A 21,232-nucleotide genomic window follows, 5' to 3' on the forward strand; every position below is an offset into this window, starting at 1 on the left:
TCAATTTACTACACATAGGAAAACATGCTGATGTCAGTGAGTGTTGCCAAAGATGTTTCTGCTGGAGGAAATGACAGGGCTTATCACTGCCTAATCAGTATTCATCATAAAGGAAAGAGGCCAAGAAACTTCATAAAGGAACAGTTGGTGGTCGAATATCTACACGATCAAAGAAGAGATTAAAAACTTCAGTCCAGGGGGCTTTACTAGGATGATTAATTCATGTTTAATTGGTATTATGTCTGTTTATGTGAACTATGTGACACAGTAATAGATGTTTTGTCATTATATTCAAAAAGCACCAGAGTACATGGCTTAGACTGTTAATTTCAACTACCACTTGAGAGCTTAATAGTTTTATAACAGGTGATAGTTTTACATCAAGAAAGATGTGTGGGGTTTGTTATTGTTCATCACTGTACATTTACCTTTGTCTCTTCCGTGCGCACAGGCACACATACATACACCCACCCACACACACTCCCTCCCTTCCTTCTCCATTTATAAACGTTTCAGTCCCTGGTGCACTCCACACCCATCCATTTACCGCTGAGTTGATATATTTGATACATTGTTTTTCTCTGACTGACTCTTCGTCTCCATCCCTGTTTTCAGTCTTTCTGTTTTTGTCTCTCTCTGCACTTTTTTTTTAAGATGCTCTTGGCACTGAAGACCAATTTCCACATAAGTTTGTGCAAGCTAATGTCTCTCCCTTTCCATCTCTCTCTCTCCCATGGTTCACAGTGTAAACCCCCACCGCATTCACCCAACCTCAGAGCCCCCAGCAGTTTGCTTCAAGAGGACAACAAAGATGCACTTAGATCCTGAAGTGTGATGAGGCCATAGCACAGTTTAATGATGGCTAACTTTCAGCACCCTCATCCTTTAGCATGTTTTTTTATCTGGGTGTTTTTGGACCACTCGCACTTTGGCAGGCCTTTGTGCTGACCTCCACAGGGGGACGAGGGCGGGTGGGGCGATGCATTAGCGGAAGTAGACTGTATTTAGTAGACTGTGCCAGTGACTGTATTTACCTTGGCAGGAGACCTGTAACGATGAAGGGAGTGAGTAGTTGCTAGTAATGAACGGGGAGCGATGTGCATTTCTCGGATGACGTGCAAGGAGGGCTAACTTGTGCTCAAAGGCTGTATTGGTGTGGAACCTACTTTCAAACGGGTGGCGCAAATCTGTAGTGCCTTCATACGTGCTGTACCTTAAGGTTAAAGTTCAGATCATGCACAGCTTGTGTTGTATTTGCAGTTTGCATCTCAATAGTCTTTCTTTAATCTGTGAGTGAATGGTAACCTTTAAAAGATTTGCAGTCATCTTTTGAGCAGTTACTGGGCAGGTGATACTGGCTAATCTGTGTCTGAGTTGGCTGAACTCACAGGAATTCTAATTAAGGGTAGATTAAGCTGCATACTCTCAGGCAGTGTAATCTAATCGACGCGATGTATGTCTTTGATGTGTGTGTGTGTGTGTGTGTGTGTGTGTGTGTGTGTGTGTGTGTGTGTGTGTGTGTGTGTGTGTGTCTGCTCTTCAGGTTGCCAGTATAAGACGATTTGTGATTTCTAGCTTCCCAATAACTTTTTAGATTAGGATAAACAAGAATTGACTGACCTAACATTCTGGTACTGCCCATGTCAACTCAACTATCAAATTTCAGCTATTGCAGAGATATGTACATTTACTACACACTTACCTGTCTACCCAGTGAGAACAGTGAATGCTAAACATTTTTGACTATACTGGGTCACCAGGTGTGACAAGCCATAATCACTTATAAGTGGTTATGACACTTTAATACATCATAACCTTCCCATTGTACCACACAGATCCTATCATACATTTATATTTGTCCAAGAAAATATCCATCCACATATTGCCTTTGAAATGTATCTACTTGCCCTTTTTATTATAAGAAAATAAATTAAATGTTATTACACTGGGAATTAATTAATTTGACATATGTAATTATGCAAATATGTGATATGACACTTCAGTATTCAAATTACTGTTTCAGTTCTTTTAGACAAGTACCCTTAGAGAACTGTGTTCAGTGTAAAATGGTAAACACATTTTCAATTTATTGTCACCATGACCATATCTTGAATTTTTTTATTTAATTTTATGGGACTAAATTGTCCTTGGCACCCTCTCCACTGTCAGCAAGTATTTTAAGTCATTATTATACATTCCTTTTGTTTGAAAACTTAAGCAGGAAATCTTTCAAATGGGCGAATGTGTAATTGCAGGCACAGCAAGCCTCAAAAGCAAACCTTAAAAATCAGGATCAATTATGCCATGATTACACACACACACACACACACACACACACACACACACACACACACACACACACAAATGTCCTTCTATGCTACACAGCCATATTTTTAAGTTCCTTTCAGGAGAGGAAGACAGAGAGAGACAGAGAGAAAGAGAATCAATACGGACTCAAGGGCACCTAAGAGACATTGCTGTGTAAGACACTATGTGTCATCTGTCCTCTACTGACCAGGCTAAAAGATAATGCCCACATAAGACACGCAGATCAACAGTATAACAGGACCCAGCTGTATCATCTAGATATTGTCCCAGGCATGTGATGTTCATATTATGTCTTTCAGAGGTTTGTTTTGTTGACATAACATTTATATGACCCTTGATTATTATATAAAATATTGGTATAATACTGACATAACTTGCAGTTTTAGTAGTAAAACAGCTTACCTTTTTATTCATTTTGTACAAAGACCGTAATTCCACTAGGTTTATTTGTTACTAAGTATGACTGTGTATTTCAACGTGGCCCAGGCTCCTAACAGTTTTACTGGATAGATTTGGGCGGTTTTCATCCTGTGGGGATTGTAAGTGATGCCTAACGCCCGGAGTTGAACATAGTACTCCCGAGGGTTTGAACAAAATATTTTGAATATTGAACAAAATATTCCAGTTTCGGTACATTTCTAGATGGAAACCTTTTTTGTCGTTGGTTCGCGTTTGACTGGTGGAATTGGAAGTTCCGCCTTATTCGCGCGCCCCCGTCTGACACGTAGGAATATCAGAGTGCCTCGCTCTTCTCCGTGCGGTCTATTTGAGAGAGGGAGCGAAAGCCGGAGAAACTCCGCAGCAGCACCAGTGGCGGCAGCAGAGTCAACGCATCTGTGTCTTCGAATCGCCGTGTCTTGCGCGGCCAATCCCCAGTTTGGTTCAGATTGAGATTTAACAGCGCCTCGGATCTTCAGAAACCTTCGACGTCGGTCGACAGTGTTAAGAGCAGGCATTAACCCCACAGCGCGCATCTGAGAGCCTCCAAACCCGACCCTTTTCCATCTAACCCAATTTCTTGAATTTTTAATGGAAAATGGCGATCCACGCACAGTCCTCTGGTATCTTCTGCATGTTCTCCATCCAAACTATGCTGATCATCAGCGTGTCCTCGCCTGGAACGGCTAATCTCCGCTTCCCGCAGCACTACACGTAAGTATCCAGTGCTAAGCAGAAGACTTGAGCGCTGAATTAGGACAGGTGGCGCGCGGCTCCCTCAATCGAACGGACACTGGACTCAGTTTTCGTCTCAGAAAGCCCGTGAGAAGATGCGCACGTCGCGCCGGAGTGGTGTTGCACGATAATTTAGCTGTGTGTTTATAGGGCTCATCTCTTTAACTGTTGATAATTATGTTTACAAGCGGAGTCTTTTAAAGGACGACGCACAAGTGTTTGCTGATACCGGAAAGCTCGGGCGTTTAAATTATTGATTAATAGCAGCGTGAATAGAGCAGGCGAATATTTCCATTCAGCGCGTCACCATGGACATATTTATGTTTGCTTCCTGGTTTGCTGACATTACCAAACGTGTTCGTGATGACGGTGAAACAGTCCTCTATGCGTATTAGTGTGTTCCTACTTTTTGACCGAAGGAAATACAATAATACAGGTGGCTTTTTCTATAGCGGCCAGACACACTGTTTAAGCGGACATGTGCCGTAGAGATATTTTGAATGTAGTGGGTCAATATGGGTTTTCCGAACCGTGTCTGCAGCGATGTTGGCGTTTTGGCAATGGGCGTGCGTTTCTTGGGTACTTCAAAGTTTAACGGTCCTTCTGTTAGTAAATCTTTTTGAAATTATTGTTTATACACTGATTGGGTGAGTGACCTGTATGATACCATTGTCCTTGGCTGTGTATCTTTGATTAACCCACACTTTTAAAGTAATAGACTTGAGTTTTTTGACTATTCTCTACCCCGTATAGAAATTGTGCAAATTTTATAAATTGTCACACACACACACACACACACACACACACACACACACACACACACACACACACACACACACATTTTTTTCCTTGTAGTGTTTTGCACGCTTATCCGGTAAAAGCCCTAATGTTTAATCTACCTAGAGTACGCTGTAAAGGTCAAAGAGAATTCCTGAGCCGTACAGGCTTCACCGTTAGACTTGTCCGAGACGACGGTGATGCATGCCGCTATACTGTTGGTTTTCATTCGGGAGCGAAGCTGGCCGCGGTGCAGCCCACACAAATATGTCACTCCTCTGTGAATTAAGCCAACATCTAAAACTTTACGAAACGATATAATTTTGATTCCGATTACATAATGATTGATACAATGAAAGATGGGGTTGTAGACACTTTAGCAAGAACTACTACCAATAGTAACATATAATATAATATAGCTTCAATTTCGTTTACCATTTCATAACAAACTTACGATTTGTCTAAACTCAAAATCCGTAAATTTATCTGGTTCAGTATCCAAGATTCTAGATGCTTCCATCATTTTCATCAGGTTTTAATATACTGTTCATAGCCTAGTCCGTTATCATTATGTTTATAGTAGTTTCCAGTGATGATTATCAGTTCATCTACCTGTTAAGAGTACTCAACAAGCATTTGTGTATTTTTCTGCTTGCTGAACATTCCAAGCTCAAGCTATACATTTCTTTGATTAGTGGAGCCCTCCCCCTAAAATAAAGATCATATGTCAAGAATTTTCATTTAGGTTCATTTATCAGATTTGCCATGGAAAATTAAATCCGGGTGGGCTGCATACAGAGGTGGCTCAGCAGTTAAGGTACTGGGCTAGTAATCAGAAGGTTGTTGGTTTAAACCCCACATTACCAATTTTCCACTGTCGGGCCCTAGACTAAGGCCCTTAACCCTCACTTGCTCAGACTGTACTCGTTTGCAGATGTAAGTTGCTTTGGGTAAAAGAGTCTACATAAGTTACAGTCTAAGCCACACTGTTTCTAAAAAAAAAGTTGTGTTTTTAGTCTTTACCACATTTGGAAATGATAGAAAATGAAAATGTGTGGATTGCTCATTGTTCTGAAAATGTCAATGCTGTGAAAAAAAACAAAAAAGCTTTTAATGCATGGAAGGCTGTGAGATAAATGGGGATATCTTTTGGATAGTGCGTTTGGTTAGGGGTATGTCAGTCAGATTGGAATGTGCTCCATGAAAAGATTTAAGACTGATTTGTGCAACATTTCATGCTGTGACAAGGTGAGGACCAGGATGGTCTCTCACTGTGGCTTTGTTGGTAGTGAACGGCTTGGTTGGCACATGGCAGTTACTGTTTAATGTGTCATCATTTAAATATTTCATTAGGCCGGGAAATCAACACTGGAGGATAGATAATAAATAGAAGATGACACTATTTGAGTCATTTCTTGTCTATTTGAGTCCATTTCTTGTCTTCCCTGCCCGTGGACAGTGCCTGCTTATCTTGAAAATAACCTTCAGATATATTTTGTACTTATGGAGTCAGTGAAGTCTGCTATGTTAAGATGATGGATTTTTCCAAACTTTTATTAATCAATAAGGCTTATACATAATATTGTTTCCATTTGATCAGTCATGTTGATCAGTCTACTGATAGTACTGCAACAGGCTGCTAAGACATGGAATCCAGGTGTAGAATAGGAAGAAACAGCTTAAGCTATCTGAAACGAACACATGATTTTTGTAACTTCTGCATGCTTCAGACTGTGTGGTTGAGCAGAACATTGGGATTGAGAGGACGGTGATATAAATTGACATTGCTGTCCATGGTTCTGAATTTGATGCAATTTGAAAGCAGTGCATTAAAGATGATTATATCAGTTCAATGGGCAATTCACTATGCTGTTCAGTTACACTGTAAACATTCAACTGTTTGTCATGGACATTGCTCATCCTGTGTAGCTAATACTGCAGGCCCATAACCAGGTTATAGACTCACTGGCATTTATCCTATACCTTAGACCTCCAATTGTAATGGAGGCAACACTGACCACGTTACCCTTTTGCCCACTTTAACACATATCTCTATTAACCATGTCTAAGAAATGGCATTCAGCACATACCTTTGTTTTAGAACATCTTAAGTGAAATCCAAACCTTGCTACTGTAAAGCTTTTCGTGGCTCTGAAATCCCTCCGGCCTCCAAGCTGCCACTCACTGTTTACACTGAAGAAGAGATGATGAAACTAAACATCACAGGATTTGGAGGGGGGGGGGGGGTCCTTCTAGACCGTCAGTTAGGTGTTGATGTTCTGTGTGTGAATGGGCTCATTCTCTATTTCATCACAGAATATTGTTAGATAGTACACCTAATCTTTGATAGTCTCCTAAGATTATTTTGTAGAATTTGAAGAACAACCACAATATTTCTAGTATTGATTATAGTATGTGGTATAGTGAGATGAAATCCAAACATGAAACTTTGCAAAAGCATTACACGATTTCCTTGTTGTAAAACATTTGGCATAATACCATGGCATTATACATTTACACAATTCTACTCCTTTGCCTAATTTGCAGCAAAAATAATTTTTCTGGGGTTTACAGGCTGATTAGTGAGGCTTGTGCTGCTGTGTTATGTTTGTGTGTGTATGTGTGTGTGTGTGTGTGTGTGTGTGTGTGTGTGAGAGAGAGAGAGAGAGAGAGAGAGAGAGAGAGAGAGAGAGAGATAGAAAAAGCTAAACTAATGTAGAGAAGGTTTCAGGAAATAAAGAAGACAGTATGACACACACACACACAATTGCTCAATTTAACACACTCTCCCGATTATCAAATACATGCACTTAACAGTACTAGGTATTAGGTGCCCAGCTTTATAGTGAGAATCGTCAGCCATCTATTTAAGAAAAAAAAAATACTGAAATAATTTATATAGTATAAGACAAAAGAACAGGCATATGAATGTAAGCCCCCCACCCCAACTTGTGGATAGAGGTGCTATCACTAGTGCTTAGGGTCAGAGCTCTGCAGAACAAACTGCCCCCTCTATACTGGCCCCCTCTACCTTTCCCCATGACGTTTCTGGGCCTGTACTCCTGTTTCGACAGTGTTGTCACACTCGATCGCTTTTTCACACCCACATCCCTACACATCTCACGTCTCTCTGGAAACACCCCATCTTCCATTGCTAACTGTAGGCCGGTGGAGCGGTACATTTTCATACCCCATCATTCATAGTAGACGATGTGCAGAGAAAACAGCCATTGGCAGCCTGCGGCTTCGTTGTTGTTACATTGTAGTTACATTCAGAAGCTGTAATCAGACCCTAACCCTGCCCTTATTAGTTCCCTTCCCTCTGGATCCTGATTGGCTAGCTTCAACTAGGGTGGGGACCTGTTGATCATCCCAGCAGCTTAATGTGGCACTGTCAGGCCCCATGCCGTTTGTCTGGAAGCCTCTCTCCTGTTTCACCGCTGAGCTGTTCTTCGGCTAATCTCCCCGTCCTTGTCATTCAAATGAGGCTGACATTTCAGACTGACATTTCTTTTGTGGCACCATCATTAAACGACAAACCCGCCGATGGAGGAGATAGGAGGAGGCCGCCAGAGCTGCCTGTTCTTTTGGTTACAGAGCTCTGACCAAATGTGGGGAAACAGCATGGAGTGTGTGGGCATGTGATTAGTTCCAAGTATGCTAGTATGAACTGGTTCCCAGGCTGGGCTGAAGAGGTCTAATTGTGTTTGTGTATTATTACTGCTGTTGTAATTGCTTTAATTGTAGTTATTGAGTTCCGTTTCCATGCACTTTGGTCTGATATTTTTCTGCGACTGTACATGATGTTGTATTAAACATGTAATAATGCACAGAGTGTGAAAAAATACACAATAATACTTGAATAATAATATTATTCACATGAGAAGGATTTCCGAACAATCATATTGTCTTGAACACTGTCATAAAGGTCTTGAACGTCTTGAAGGTCTTGAAGTACTCCTCAAAAAGAAACGATCCCAGTTCCTTGAAGGATGAAAGGAATGATGTGCTTTGCACTTCCCATAAATGTTCAGTAATGTTCAGATCCGACAACAGAGGAGGTCGTACTAGATGTCTGACCTCCTCTTTTGCTTTCTCCAAATTTCAGATCATAAAGGGGTGAAAGATGACTCATCTGACCATATTACTTCCTATCCGTAGCTTGTGGCCTCAGGTTTTGTGATCTTCTCACTCTCTTATGTGCCTTTGAGGTTTCTGAGTGGCAGTTGTGCTATGAATTCCAGGTCTGTGATGCTGACAGTGTACCAGTTTTACAGAGACTGGCTCACAAAGGTGTTGATTCAGTTTCATGGTTGTCCCAAGGGCATAGTTATTGTTTTTATTTCATGTGTTGAAATGAAATTGTTGCAGTTGTATGGACTTTATCAACCATGATATTAAATATTTGTATGTGCTTGTTAATTAGCTTCCACTGTAGTCACTGCTGGTGCCTGTTTTTGTGTGTATGTTGGTGTCTTTTTAAAAGATTGCACCCCTAGACACATTAAATACAGTAATTTAGGCTGGACTACTTGGCTTCCTTGCATTGCTTTTGGTAGCTCCATGATGCTTTGAACATTCACGTATCAAAGGTGTGATTATTAGACCATATTTGTAGATGTAGATGACTGCTAATTGGCATTCATCCTAAGAGGACTGACCCAGGCAGCTCACTGTGCTAGGTTTAGTGAAGTTTAGTAACTTAAAAGGCCTTTTTCCTGTGCTGTTTCCATTATTTTGTTCATTCCCTGTATATTTGTGGGTTTTCTACCAGGACTGCCTCCTGAGATACATTTAGCCCACTATACAACATTCTGACAATAGCATGTTTTATAAAACCTGTTTACTGTAGATTAGTTGAAAATGCCTGTTCTTGTCATTTTCTAGGTCATGCCTCATCACAAAGATAATCTTTTTATGACCACTCTGGCAGGAACCTGTGGTTTGTGCACTTTAGGCCTACGGTATATGCATTTGTGTTGGTCAAAAGTGTTGACGCTTAAGTGTATCCAAGGCAGCGTTCATCACCATTCATCACCCAGACCCTCCCCCCCACCTCTGTCTGCGTCCGTGGCATCTTGTTGTGTTAAGTAGTCTGGGTGGGTGCGGGTGTGCACATGCGTGTGTAGATGGAGAGATATACACTGCCGAGCTGAAGATGTTTGATCTTTTAACTCCTGGCCGGGCTCCGTTTAACCAGTGCTCAGGTTGCTTAGGGTAGCACTTCTGTCAGCGCCGGGCCGTTTCCATTGCCAGCACCTGTAAATACAGCTTAGACCACAGCTCCCTGCCAGCCAGCTCTCTCTAATCCTGGACATGGACCGAGAGGAACGGGGGGGGCTTCAGGAAAAACTTTCAGGGGGAGGTGTAGATGAGACATATATTGGCAATGAGTAACATGCACATAACCCCCCCCCCCCCACACACACACACACACACACATACACACACACATAAATGCTCATATAAAACATAAAAACTAGGCTGGGTTATTATTTTATATGTTAACGAAATTGTAGTTGGAGTCATATTTTCAAGCACATATGCATAAACACACACACACACACACACACACACACACACACACACACACACACACACACACACACACACACACACACACACACACAAACAAACAAACATACACACACAGGCTTTCTCTGGGGATATTCTAAGGCTGCATAGTGTAGATAAGGCTAATTTCAGACTGCAGGCCTTGGTTGCAAATCTCAGACCATTAAGTAGTTTTAGATAATGCTGTTATAAGGTTCCTGTAACACTGCAATACTGCTGTGTTGTCTGCCAATGTTTGATACCTTCAACATGAAAAATACCCCACTGCCAGCAAATGCGTTTCTGTAGATTGCTGGTAAATGTGGAATTTGCCACTGTCAGTAAAACTGATTGTAATATTGCACATAGGACAAACCTGAGCAAGAGATTCCAAGATTAGAAATTATTGGTGTTATTCTGAGTTTATGTAATAGTTGTTAATAATATGAAACTACTCCATCTCCTTGCTTCCCTTATTGACTAAGTACTGAATATACTTTACTGGTCTCTAGAGTTAAGAATTTTCCTAAATCCTGTTAAAATCTATAATGAAGTCATTACTAAGTCATCTAGAATCACAGCCTCTGGACGATAGACTGCATTTAGACTTAGCATGCCAGTTGTAGCAAAATGATTGGAAAAGTCAATTTTCTACATATGAAGGAGTTCCTTACAGATTGTATCTAGCATCGATACAGCTCTAGTTGGAATGAAATGAAATTGTAATCAAGCATAATGCTTAATTTCGTCTTGACTTCAGTAGTGACTTTGACGGTGCTCTCCATTACATAATAGTGATGCTCTTGTACTGCCTCTGGTGCATCTTGTAATTGGTTTTGCAAATTTTTGATGGGCAGATAATCTGTGGTTAGCCTTCAGTAATGTACAATATTTGCTAAGATACATCTCAGGATTCTTGATTCAACTGAACCCTTAGTGTTCTTCTTGTATATTCTTCTACTTGATATAATATCACTGAAAAGAATCCTTTCAATCTCCATGCAGGCAACAGTTATATCTATCCGTCTTGCTAGATGATTTACTAGATGAAGAGTCTTGGGCTACCCAGGAAAGTTGGATTTAAAGATATTTATCAGGGCTGTAAATGTTTATCTGCTTTGTTCAAAAACCTAACCCATGTTCTTAAAAATATCAATGACTTTGTTAAAAAAAAAGAAAGAAATTCTTATTCTTAAAATTGGTACTTTTATTGTATTAATATTAATTTGAATCATTGTTTTACTGCTTTAGTGTTCATTCATGTACAAATAAAGATTGCACCCCAGATAAATTGTTTTTAATATCTTGGTAGTCCTATGATTTTCACACACTACTGTTTTGTCATTTTATATGTAAATACACTCAGAGCATTGAGTTCAGCTTTGCTGAATATTCCAATAATTTTTTTATAAAAAATATAGCGAAGTTGCCCTTTGTTTGCATGCAGTGAAAGTCCAGAACATATTACACGATGAGATCCATCAAAAGTTTGTACCATCTGTTGGGTCTAGAGGATTGGGTTGAGAAGCACTGTTATAGCCGAGGCTTTCCTAGCCCAGTCCTTCAGAACACCCAGACACTTCATATTTTTGCTGTATCCACACAGAAAAAAAAAAATTTGTTTTCTGAACCAAATGATGAAGAGCATAAAATCCTGGGGGAAAGCGAGAATAGGGACTGTCTTGGACTGGACTGGCAAAGACTATGCCAGTGGCCTGATTTCTCACTTCAGGGTCACAGCTGGCTGGAAATAGTCTCGACCCAGCAGTGACACTTGCACTTGTAGATATCCCAGCAGACTGTACCATCTGAACACTCACAATCACTCCATCATGTTAGTGTTAATGTGTCGAGGATGGTTAGCCACCCAGATACTGTCTAGTCAGTACTGGGCCTGTGATCAGAAACTGTCCTGTGATTAAAAGCCAAAGGTTGGATAGCCAGTGGTACATGTCAGTAGATGAGCAACAATTTGCGATTGTATACTGTAAGACAGGTGTACCTAATTAAATGATCAGTGAGTGTAAGTAACAGTTATCATGGTTAAAATTATATGTTTTGCTCAATGTGATTTCTTCTAACTTTCATGTAAAAGAATACATAACTACCCATGAACAGTGGTAAATGCAAATGCCATAAAAAGCACTGGTGATGTGTGCAACCACCAAAAAATCCCTCGAGGCTGCGTTTGGGCTGGATGCACACTTGTATCCTAGCAGCTAATTCATGGGATAGGCAAGCTACCAACGAATAGCCACAATATATGAAACAAGTTCGAAGTTAATTGCAGTTTGAGCGTTTTGAACTGAACTAGTTCCTCGCTCTTTGATGTGCATGCTCTACACCTCATTGCTGAGCATTCTAAAGCATTTGGCTTTGTGCCTATTAGGAAATGCTAAGCCAAGCTGAAGGGGGATCTTTTGTTATGTGCAAATTTTACACAGGGTTCAACAGGTGAGTTCAACTGCTGAATTCTAATTGTCTCTCTCTCTCCCATTCTGTCTCTCCTACTCTCTCTATCCCCCTTACCACTTTCTTTGTCCCTCTTTCTCTCTTTTTTCATAGCATGATCCACTGGGCTGGACGTATAGAGAAGGAACTGGAGAAAGTGCTGCCCCAGGTGACTGGAGTCCAGCAGATGAAATCAGTAAGTCTGGCTGCTGATCTGTCACATTTTTTAATATTACTTATTAATATTACTTTAACATTACTACTAAGTACATTACTACAGTTCCGTTCTGTGGGGATAGTACCATCAACTACACTGCACACGTATTCTCCAGATTCAGTGACACTATACTGGAGTGGTATTGCTAGTAACAGTCCCTTTCAGAGAAGAGTCTTACAGATACTCATTTAAAGATTCCTTGAGGCTGTCTGTTTTGTGCACTGACTGCTTGTGATTTCTGGAATGAGGTACCTTACACCTCTATTGTAGGTCATTGAAAACTAATTTCATTTTGCAAAAACTAAAAACGAAATGTGAAATACGCTCTTGAATCTGTTCTGATTGTACAGAGGTCTTAATCAGTTTTAATCAGTTTTGTTTGTATTTGATGCATTAGGCTACCAACTTATGTTTTCTGTGTTGCTGAATGACAGTGACAGTGACTAATTAATAGTGATTAATAGACAGAGATGGTCTGCAGCGAGGACTTGTGTAGACATCAAAGCTGTTTCTTTTCACACACATTCACACACAGTCATGTTGTATCTGTGTCCAGTCTCTCAATATGAGAGCCTGATTCTCGACATATGGTTTGGCACTACAGACTGTGTGTGTGTGTGTGTGTGTGTGTGTGTGTGTGTGTGTGTGTGTGTGTGTGTGTGTGTGTGTGTGTGTGTGCGTGTGAAACCGAGAGAGAGACAGAGAGGGAGAGGGAGAGAGTGAGAGAGAGTGGCAGTGGATAGGTGCTACTTGGCAGCAGTTTGGAGATCTGGAGAACTCAGGGGTATTGATATCATAATCTCTGAAATTGTGGGAATCATGCAGGTTGTCATAGACGTAAAACTAGATTAGGATGATGGATTTGGTCATATCCAAGGGGGAAGTCATCCCTACACTTGTTATGATTAGTTCCATAATAAGCTTATGATAGCATCTATTTCTGTCTAGTGGAAGCTTCTATAATGGCAGATTGCAATAATTCTCTTCTAATCCAAGTGTCTATCTGCTTGGAACAACTGTTCCAAAACCAAAATAAATCAAATTACCTTGTATAACGTCATATTAGCGTCTGTGCACCCTCACCCATTTTTGACTAATGTGGTTATTCAAAGGCATAAAAGTGATGAAATGGATGTTGATATAAATAAATACTTTTGCACTTGTTTGTGACTTGGGCACTCCAGTCACATCGCTGTGTGTGGCCTTCTGCCACTCAGCCAGGATGTATGCATGCCCAGAAGTGAGAAGGGAAATAGATATGTGTCTCAGCTCAGGCAGGTGTTTTTCTCTTTTGTTGTTTGTTTGTGTTTGCATAGTGTCATGAGGGAAAAAACGTTTATGTGGGACAGGACTCAGAAACACAGTTTGCCCATGGGCTAGTCATACAGAGGGGTGTTTGTGTATGTGTGTGTTTGTGTGTGTGTGTGCATGCGCATGCACACGCGTGTCTGTGTATGTGTGCGCGTGTGTGTGCGCACGTGAGAGTGCATTTATCTCCAGCCCAAACAGGAGTCATCACAGGGTGTGCTAAATGGCCCAGCATGTGCAGAAAAAGCCATTTTCTAAATGGATGCCTCTCCCTATACGTGCATCTGATAGAAATCTTCCCTGGGCTACAGCAGCCCGCTAACAAGATTGTCTCCCTTCACTTCTCTTTCTCTCTTTCTTCATGCCCAGTTTATTTCAATATTGGCCCCTTCCTTAAAAAAGGAAAGGTTTGCAAATGACTTAAAAGTGTGTTCCCCATAACCCCACACCCAAAGTTATTTCCAGGAAAGTAAATGGAAAATAATACTGACTGCATTTTTGTTTGGACTGAGCCAGAGTTTATTTTGTAGCTTTCTTGTTCTGAGAATGTGAGGTAGGCAAAGCACAAATGTGTGTGTGTGTGTGTGTGTGTGTGAGTGAGTGAGTGAGTGAGAGAGAGAGAGAGAGAGAGAGAGAGAGAGAGAGAGAGAGAGAGAGAGAGAGAGAGAGAGAGAGAGAGAGAGAGAGGGGGAGGGGGGAAAGCAAGAGAAATGTACTTTGACAGAGAAGTACTTAAATTGTTTTGGGCTTTATTGATTAGATTATAGTTACTGTATATCTTCCTGTCAGTTTTAATTTGGCTAGAAGGAAATGTTAGAATTGAAAAAAGGAACTATTCCCACTTACCTCAAATGTAGATTGAAATTTTGTGTTCACACTGTGCCTTTTCAATTTTGTTCTGAAGTTATATAATATAAATAATAAAAGAATAATGAGGCTAGCAAGTAATAGAAGCTTACGACCATCATGCAAATTGCAAGCTAAAATCATCCCATACTGGCTTCAGACAACATTGGCTAGGTAATTCCATTTGTTAATTAACATCAAGGAAATAACATGATAGGTCCTTTTTCCAAATTTTTAATATTTTGTTGAGCTAAACTTGGAGTAGAGGGGTGATTCTGGGTTCAAGATGGCACTTCACTACAGTTTACAGCTCAGCCAAATATGTTTGTTTGTTTGTATACATAGAAGTATGTCATACAGTGTCAGAAACCCCATAGGCAAGTCTCTTTGAGATGTCTTGTGTGATGATTTCATCTTACAGTTTGCATGATGGTTGTAAGCTTTCATGCAGGATACATGGTGATTACTGGTGGTCATGAGCTTCCAATACTTGCCAGGTAAGTTAGCTCCAGAGCAGATGTACAGAAGTAAAACTAGGCCGACAAACATGTCTTGACTTAGATGATCAACTACTATTGAGGAAAATTTGTGCAAATGTGATTTTCCCCAAACCAAAAAAATATTGAACTCTCTCTCTCTCTCTCTCTCTCTCTCTCTCTCTCTCTCTCTCTCTCTCAGTCCTGTTAGGTAAACAGTAGCCCAGTTTCACTCCCACACACACTCACTAACAAACTGTACCTACTTCAGTAGCACTGATATAAATAGAACAGTGCACACACACACACACACACACACACACACACACACTCACACTCACACTCTCTCTCTAAGCATGCACATACGGACTCTAGCTTGGCTGTTCCCAGCCTGTGTCTGTTCAACGGGACGACAGCTGGAAACAGGCCTCCTCCCTCACTTCCACAGGGATCACAGCCTTTTCAGCACGTAGATTTCAGCATGTGCATCTCCAAATTACCGTACTTTTAACCCTTTCCCCTGGGTGCACTATACCCTTACTCTCTCTGCCTGCTTTCTTTTGCATCTCCTTTTTATTCTTGATCCCCTTTTCTCTCTCTCTTCAAGTGTGCATGTCTGTATATGTGTGTGTGTGTGTGTGTGTGTGTGTGTGTGCGCGCATGTGTGTGTGAGTGAGTGTCAGCGTGAGTGTCTCTCTCTGTTTGTGTCAGTGTGTGGGAAGACAAGATGGAGATTAGACAGAGCAGATGCACATTCTTTATTCACTGAACTCAGAAGGGCTGTTAACAGAGAGAGGGAGAGAGGAGGCGTGAGCGCAGTGGAGAGACACCGGCTTGGAGCAAAGTGATGAAGAGATCAGCACTAGGAGAATATGAGCATAAGTCTGGTGTTTACACAGCTCTTCAGAGGAGGGTTGGCAGCATACCATAACCATAGTCATAATACAATTTAAGAAAGCACCCGATGCATGATATTTTATTGTGATATACTTTAAATCTTTTTCAGATTGATTATGATAGAACTAGAAGAAGCAGTACATATTTAGTTTGGATCAGATAACTGGAAAGGAAATATTGTTTTTTAAATATTCTTTCTGGTGGGCATGAGAATATGTAGCATGTGAGTCTAGCGCCAAGCCTCTCTGCTCAAACTATATTATATCACATATTTCAAGACCCTGGCACACTGCAGTAGCATGGCCTGAAAACACTTATCTGAGCATGAGAAAGGTAACAGAGCATGTCTTAACTGTGTCTTACTCTATGCTCCTTGGTGCCAGCTAGGACCTTGAATGAAATCTTAATGGGCAAACAACAGAGTATCTAAGTGCAGAAGAAAATCTATACATTTAGCCAGTTTGCTTACTCATAAAGTTTACAACCCTGATGAAAAATCCCAAATATTCAGTCTTTTGAAAAATATTTATTTAAACTAAAAACAAGGAAAGCATAATGGTAACTGGTTCTGATTTTTGGAGGAAGAAGTTATGTTAGTCAGTTCTGATTTTTGAAATCTACACGAGCCAAGAAGGAAAGGCCATGTTTTTGGTTGTGTGTGTTACAAAACGTAGATGCTTTACTTCTAAAGATATTACTGAAATGAACATGTGCGTGTTTGTATGTGTGTGTGTGTGTGTGTGTGTGTGTGTGTGTGTGTTTGTGTTTGTGTATGAAAGAGAGACCAAGACAAAGAGAGATGATATTTACTTATGGTCTCAATAAGTTCTAAGTTTATCTGAATCTCAGATTGCCTTTGTGTGTGGGTGTGTGTGTGTGTGTCTGTGTGTGTGTGTGTGTGTGTGTGTGTGTGTGTGTGTGTGTGTGTGTGTGTGTGTGTGTGTGTGTGTGTGTGTGTGTGTGTATGGGTTTGTGCTTATGTATGAGTCAGTGCATCTCTGTTTTCCTGTATGTTTCCCTGAATGTCCACATACACACTCATACTACCCAGTCACGAAACTGAAACTTTGCCCCCCCCCCCCCCCCTTTTCATTCTGCCTAGCCTAGGAGGACAATATCCTCTTTATTCCAGGTGCGATGTTTTGTGTGCCCCCCGGCGGCTGGTAACAGATGGTAGCTGGGGTGTTTGTAATAAGATGTAGGTCAGAAAATCAGGGTTCAGTAATATGAGCTCTACAGGAGAATTCTAGAAAGCTGCACTCTATAACTTCTGACCTTTTGACTGCTTTCTGCTGAACGGGCTAATGCATTATTTAGACTGACTGGCGTACACCGGACTTTGCTGTTGGTTGTGTTTAGCATGTATGCAGTATGCAAATGAACTCTTTTGTGTATACATGTCCCCAGATATATGACTGTCTTTTCAGATTCTCTAATTCTGTAACATATACTAAAACAGTTGAACACCGTAATAATAGGTCTACATGAAATTCTTTTAAAAATTAATTCTCTTTCAATAAAGGATTGTTGCTCTGTTCCTGTGATGTAATATATACTGAGGAGTAAGGTATGAGGTAATATGAAGTAATATGAGTATGAGGCACTGAGGTAATATATACTGAAGAGAAGTGAAGGTGAGCCAAGAACCTTAGTGGGTATGTGAAATATGCAGGCAAAATAGGAAGTGTCCTGTTTTGATGTCATCGCTAGTCATACACCAGCTATGTGTCTGTGACGGCACTGACAAGCAAACTGTTCCAATAGACTGCTCGATTTTCATCTGTGTGGGTATTAATACATAATGAAACATCTAAATGACATTCAGTGCTGATAATTGGTGTCGAATGGATGCCATTGTGGCTAAATGGGGCCGCTGTCAGGTCGGTTTGGGGATGAAGTGGTCTCTCTCGCTCTTCGTGTTGTGGTGGCTGTGATGAAACAGCAGGCTTTTGCTGCATAGGATGACACAGGTGCATTGACCAGGCTGCTCACTGGGAGAGCTAAACACTGTTCACTGTACATGGTGCATTTCATCTTACCATTTTATCTCAGACAAATGCTCTTCCTAGTAAGTAACACACTAATTAATCCTGTACACACACACACATATACACTCACAAACATACACACACACACACACACACACACACATACACACACACTTACACTTGCAGTGCTGTTCCATCAGAGCTTCCTGATCAATGTAATTGGTTTCCTGATTTAATAACACTTAGGCTTGAAGACCTTTTACAGGAAGAGCTGACTCTGTGTATGTGTCTCTGTAGACGTTGTGAATTGCCTTAACCCAGAAGCTGCAGACGCGCACACACACACACACACACACACACACACACACACACACACACACACACACACATACACACACACACGCGCGCTTGTTAGCATACCAAAAAGAAAATCTATGGAGTTATTTTCACCTGTTTGGAACAGTATTAACTTTGTGTAAGCACTCTCCATGATGACACCTTCTCTTAGGATTACCTTGGGGTATCAGGCTGCACAAAAGTCATGTATAATCCACAGTTAACAGTAGCTCTCTAATCCTGAGAATCATTCATGGTTTTCATCTGAGCTAAACGTGTAAAAGAGGAAGTAATTGGCATAGTATTCTGTAGGTGTGGAAAGATTAGCCCTGCTCCTTGGTCGAGTCTGGGCTTATGAGATGTGATTTGGTCTGTCTGTTTATGAGATGACCTGATTGGCTGCCATAGTGTCCTAGCCCTCAACCATGTGTATTAAAAAAGCTGTGATTCCTATACACTTCACAGAGATGTAAATATCCTATAATTTTATTAAAGCTGACATTCTATGATGTAACTTCATAGTCATTCATTCATGTCAGATCTGATGTGCAGGAGAACAGAGCCAAAAGAATACAAAATGTTTCACTACCTGCTTACTTACAGACTGTTCTGTAAATGTAGCACTGCTTAATCACAAAAGGAAAATCCAACAGACACAAACCAAAATATGACAATAAACTCACGGCAGCATTTCTGTGAACCCACAACACACTACCTTTACACCTTCTGAGGGAAGACAAGGTTTAGATGTCGCGTTTCAACAGTGTGGAAGTCAGAAAATTGAATCTGGTTCAGTGAGAGGTGCACAGCCGTACAGCCGTAAGCTGCTCATACATGTTGCATATGTCAGCTTATGTTTCAAACGGGAACAGTGGTTATACCAGCAGTGGTTGTAAATGTGCTTTCAGCTCAGTAAGATGTCTCTGCATGTGAAATCTGAACTTTGTGTGGGCTGCTGTGCTGTGTGCCGCTGTGTGAAGACAGCACAATACAGCTGTCATCAGTGTGAATGCTCTAAATAGAATTTGGAAATATATATATGATGCTTTGGTAAGAACCTGCAATAAAGAAAATAAATAATTCATACCTTCACATTGGCTGCTTGTATTTGTGTGAAAGAATGAAAGACAGACCGACAAAGACACAGAAAGAGCCAGACAGACAAAGACACACAGAGAGAGAGAGAGAGAGAGAGACAGAGAGAGACAGATATTTTCAGGACACAGCACCGACAGTCTTATTTGTTACCACTGGTCATTTTGTCTATGCTACAAAATGTACAATGCATTAAAAAAAATCATGTCTGTGTGTGTATGTGTGAACAGGCACATATGTGCATATGTGTGTATATCTAAGCATGATATTTTCATCATTTCTGTCTTTCTACATCTATCCTGATAAAAGTTAATTTACATTGTTCTAGCTCATGTTAAGGTTTGTTTGACATTGTGTGTGTGTGTGTGTGTGTGTGTGAATAAGAGACAGAGAGAAAGATTATAAGGCAAGAAAGCTTTTGCAGAAATACTTTGATCCTGATTTCTATCTGCTGGGTTTGACTATTTTTATACATCCTGTTGATAGCAGATCTTCTGCATAATCTTCTACACACTATCGTTCTGTGGGACAGACTGTTCTTTATAGAAGAGCATCATTTTGTGGGTATATGTATGTGTGTGTTTGTTTGTGTGTGTGTGTGTGTGTGTGTGTGTGTGTGTGTGTGTGTGTGTGTGTGTGTGTGTGTGTGCGTGTGTGTTTGTTTCTCTTTTCTGATTCTTTTCACCCTTCACTTCCCCTCTCAAATTTTTAAACAATAAATAATAGCAGCCTATAACATGTGTTCACCATGTGATCCTCACTTTCCAATTCCATTCTCTCTCTCTCTCTCTCTCTCTCTCTCTCTCTCTCTCCCTTTCTCTCTGCAAACATGCACACGCACACACACACACACACACACACACACACACACACGCAAATGCCAACACACACACACACACACACACACACACACACACACATTCTTTCTAATTCATAAAGAATATATCTGCATTGTAAATGTGTGTGCCGTAGCACTGTCTTGAGGCTTCAATATCTGATATCCTCCACACTGCAGGCTAAGGGCTGAAGGAGCGCTGCTGTTGTCCTCTGGATTTAAGTGCTCTCTCGCTCCACACTGTTTTCAAGTGCACATCACGTGTACTTGACAATGTCTCCTGTATGATGATCACGTCTCCTGTATGATGATCATGTCTCCTGTATGATGATCACGGCTCCTGCAGTGTTGCTTCACTAGTTAAGTGCTACATTAGGCCTTGCATTTGAACCATCCATGTAAAAAGGTCTGGTAAAGGGCAGTACACAAAGAACTCGGTTGAGTTCTTCTAGGGCTGGACAATAGTGTTGAAGTAAGAGGAAACATATTCATATTCCGTATCCACAAACTTGTTACTATCCACATTGGGTGCTCGTTTGTCATAAAAGTGAAGGGTTGGCCCTAAATGTCTATTCTATAGAATAATTAAATATATATAGTGTCGCATTTTGATGCCTTGTGTGGTGTAGGCATCTAAAGTTACCTGGTTGCACTGTTAAAACAAAGCCCTAAGATGGAAACCCTGAATGTACCATAGAAGCAACAGCACCCACCCAAAATTAAAACCCTTGTCTTATCAGGGAAAATTACAACTGGTCTTGAAACTGTATTTAACCTTTGACATGATGAAGGTTTAATAAACAATAAACTCCAGATGATTCATCCCTGTCCTGATTTGTCCCCACCCCCACCTAGGCTAAGATTGGTTCAGTCCAGCTCTGTCCTGATTTGTCCCCACCCCCGCTCAAGCTAAGATTGGTTAAGCCCAGCTCTGTTCCAGCCACATTCATCT

General features: G+C 40.8%; 1 protein-coding gene across 4 annotated transcripts in view; it reads left to right on the forward strand.

Moving 5' to 3' along the window:
• Window positions 1-3,013: 3,013 nt before the first annotated feature.
• cacna2d2a (calcium channel, voltage-dependent, alpha 2/delta subunit 2a) overlaps window positions 3,014-21,232 on the forward strand; it is a 144,069-nt gene continuing 125,850 nt past the window's right edge. For all 4 annotated transcript variants that reach the window (XM_027000626.3, XM_081716972.1, XM_027000630.3 and 1 more), the window contains exons 1-2: window positions 3,014-3,480; window positions 12,397-12,478. In XM_027000626.3, coding sequence (XP_026856427.1) covers window positions 3,365-3,480; window positions 12,397-12,478 — 198 coding nt within the window. In that variant the 5' untranslated portion in view covers window positions 3,014-3,364. The remainder of the gene's footprint in view (window positions 3,481-12,396; window positions 12,479-21,232) is intronic.

Source organism: Electrophorus electricus, chromosome 7, assembly GCF_041902795.1.
Source record: "Electrophorus electricus isolate QZ-2024a chromosome 7, ASM4190279v1, whole genome shotgun sequence".
Lineage (NCBI taxonomy): Eukaryota > Metazoa > Chordata > Actinopteri > Gymnotiformes > Gymnotidae > Electrophorus > Electrophorus electricus.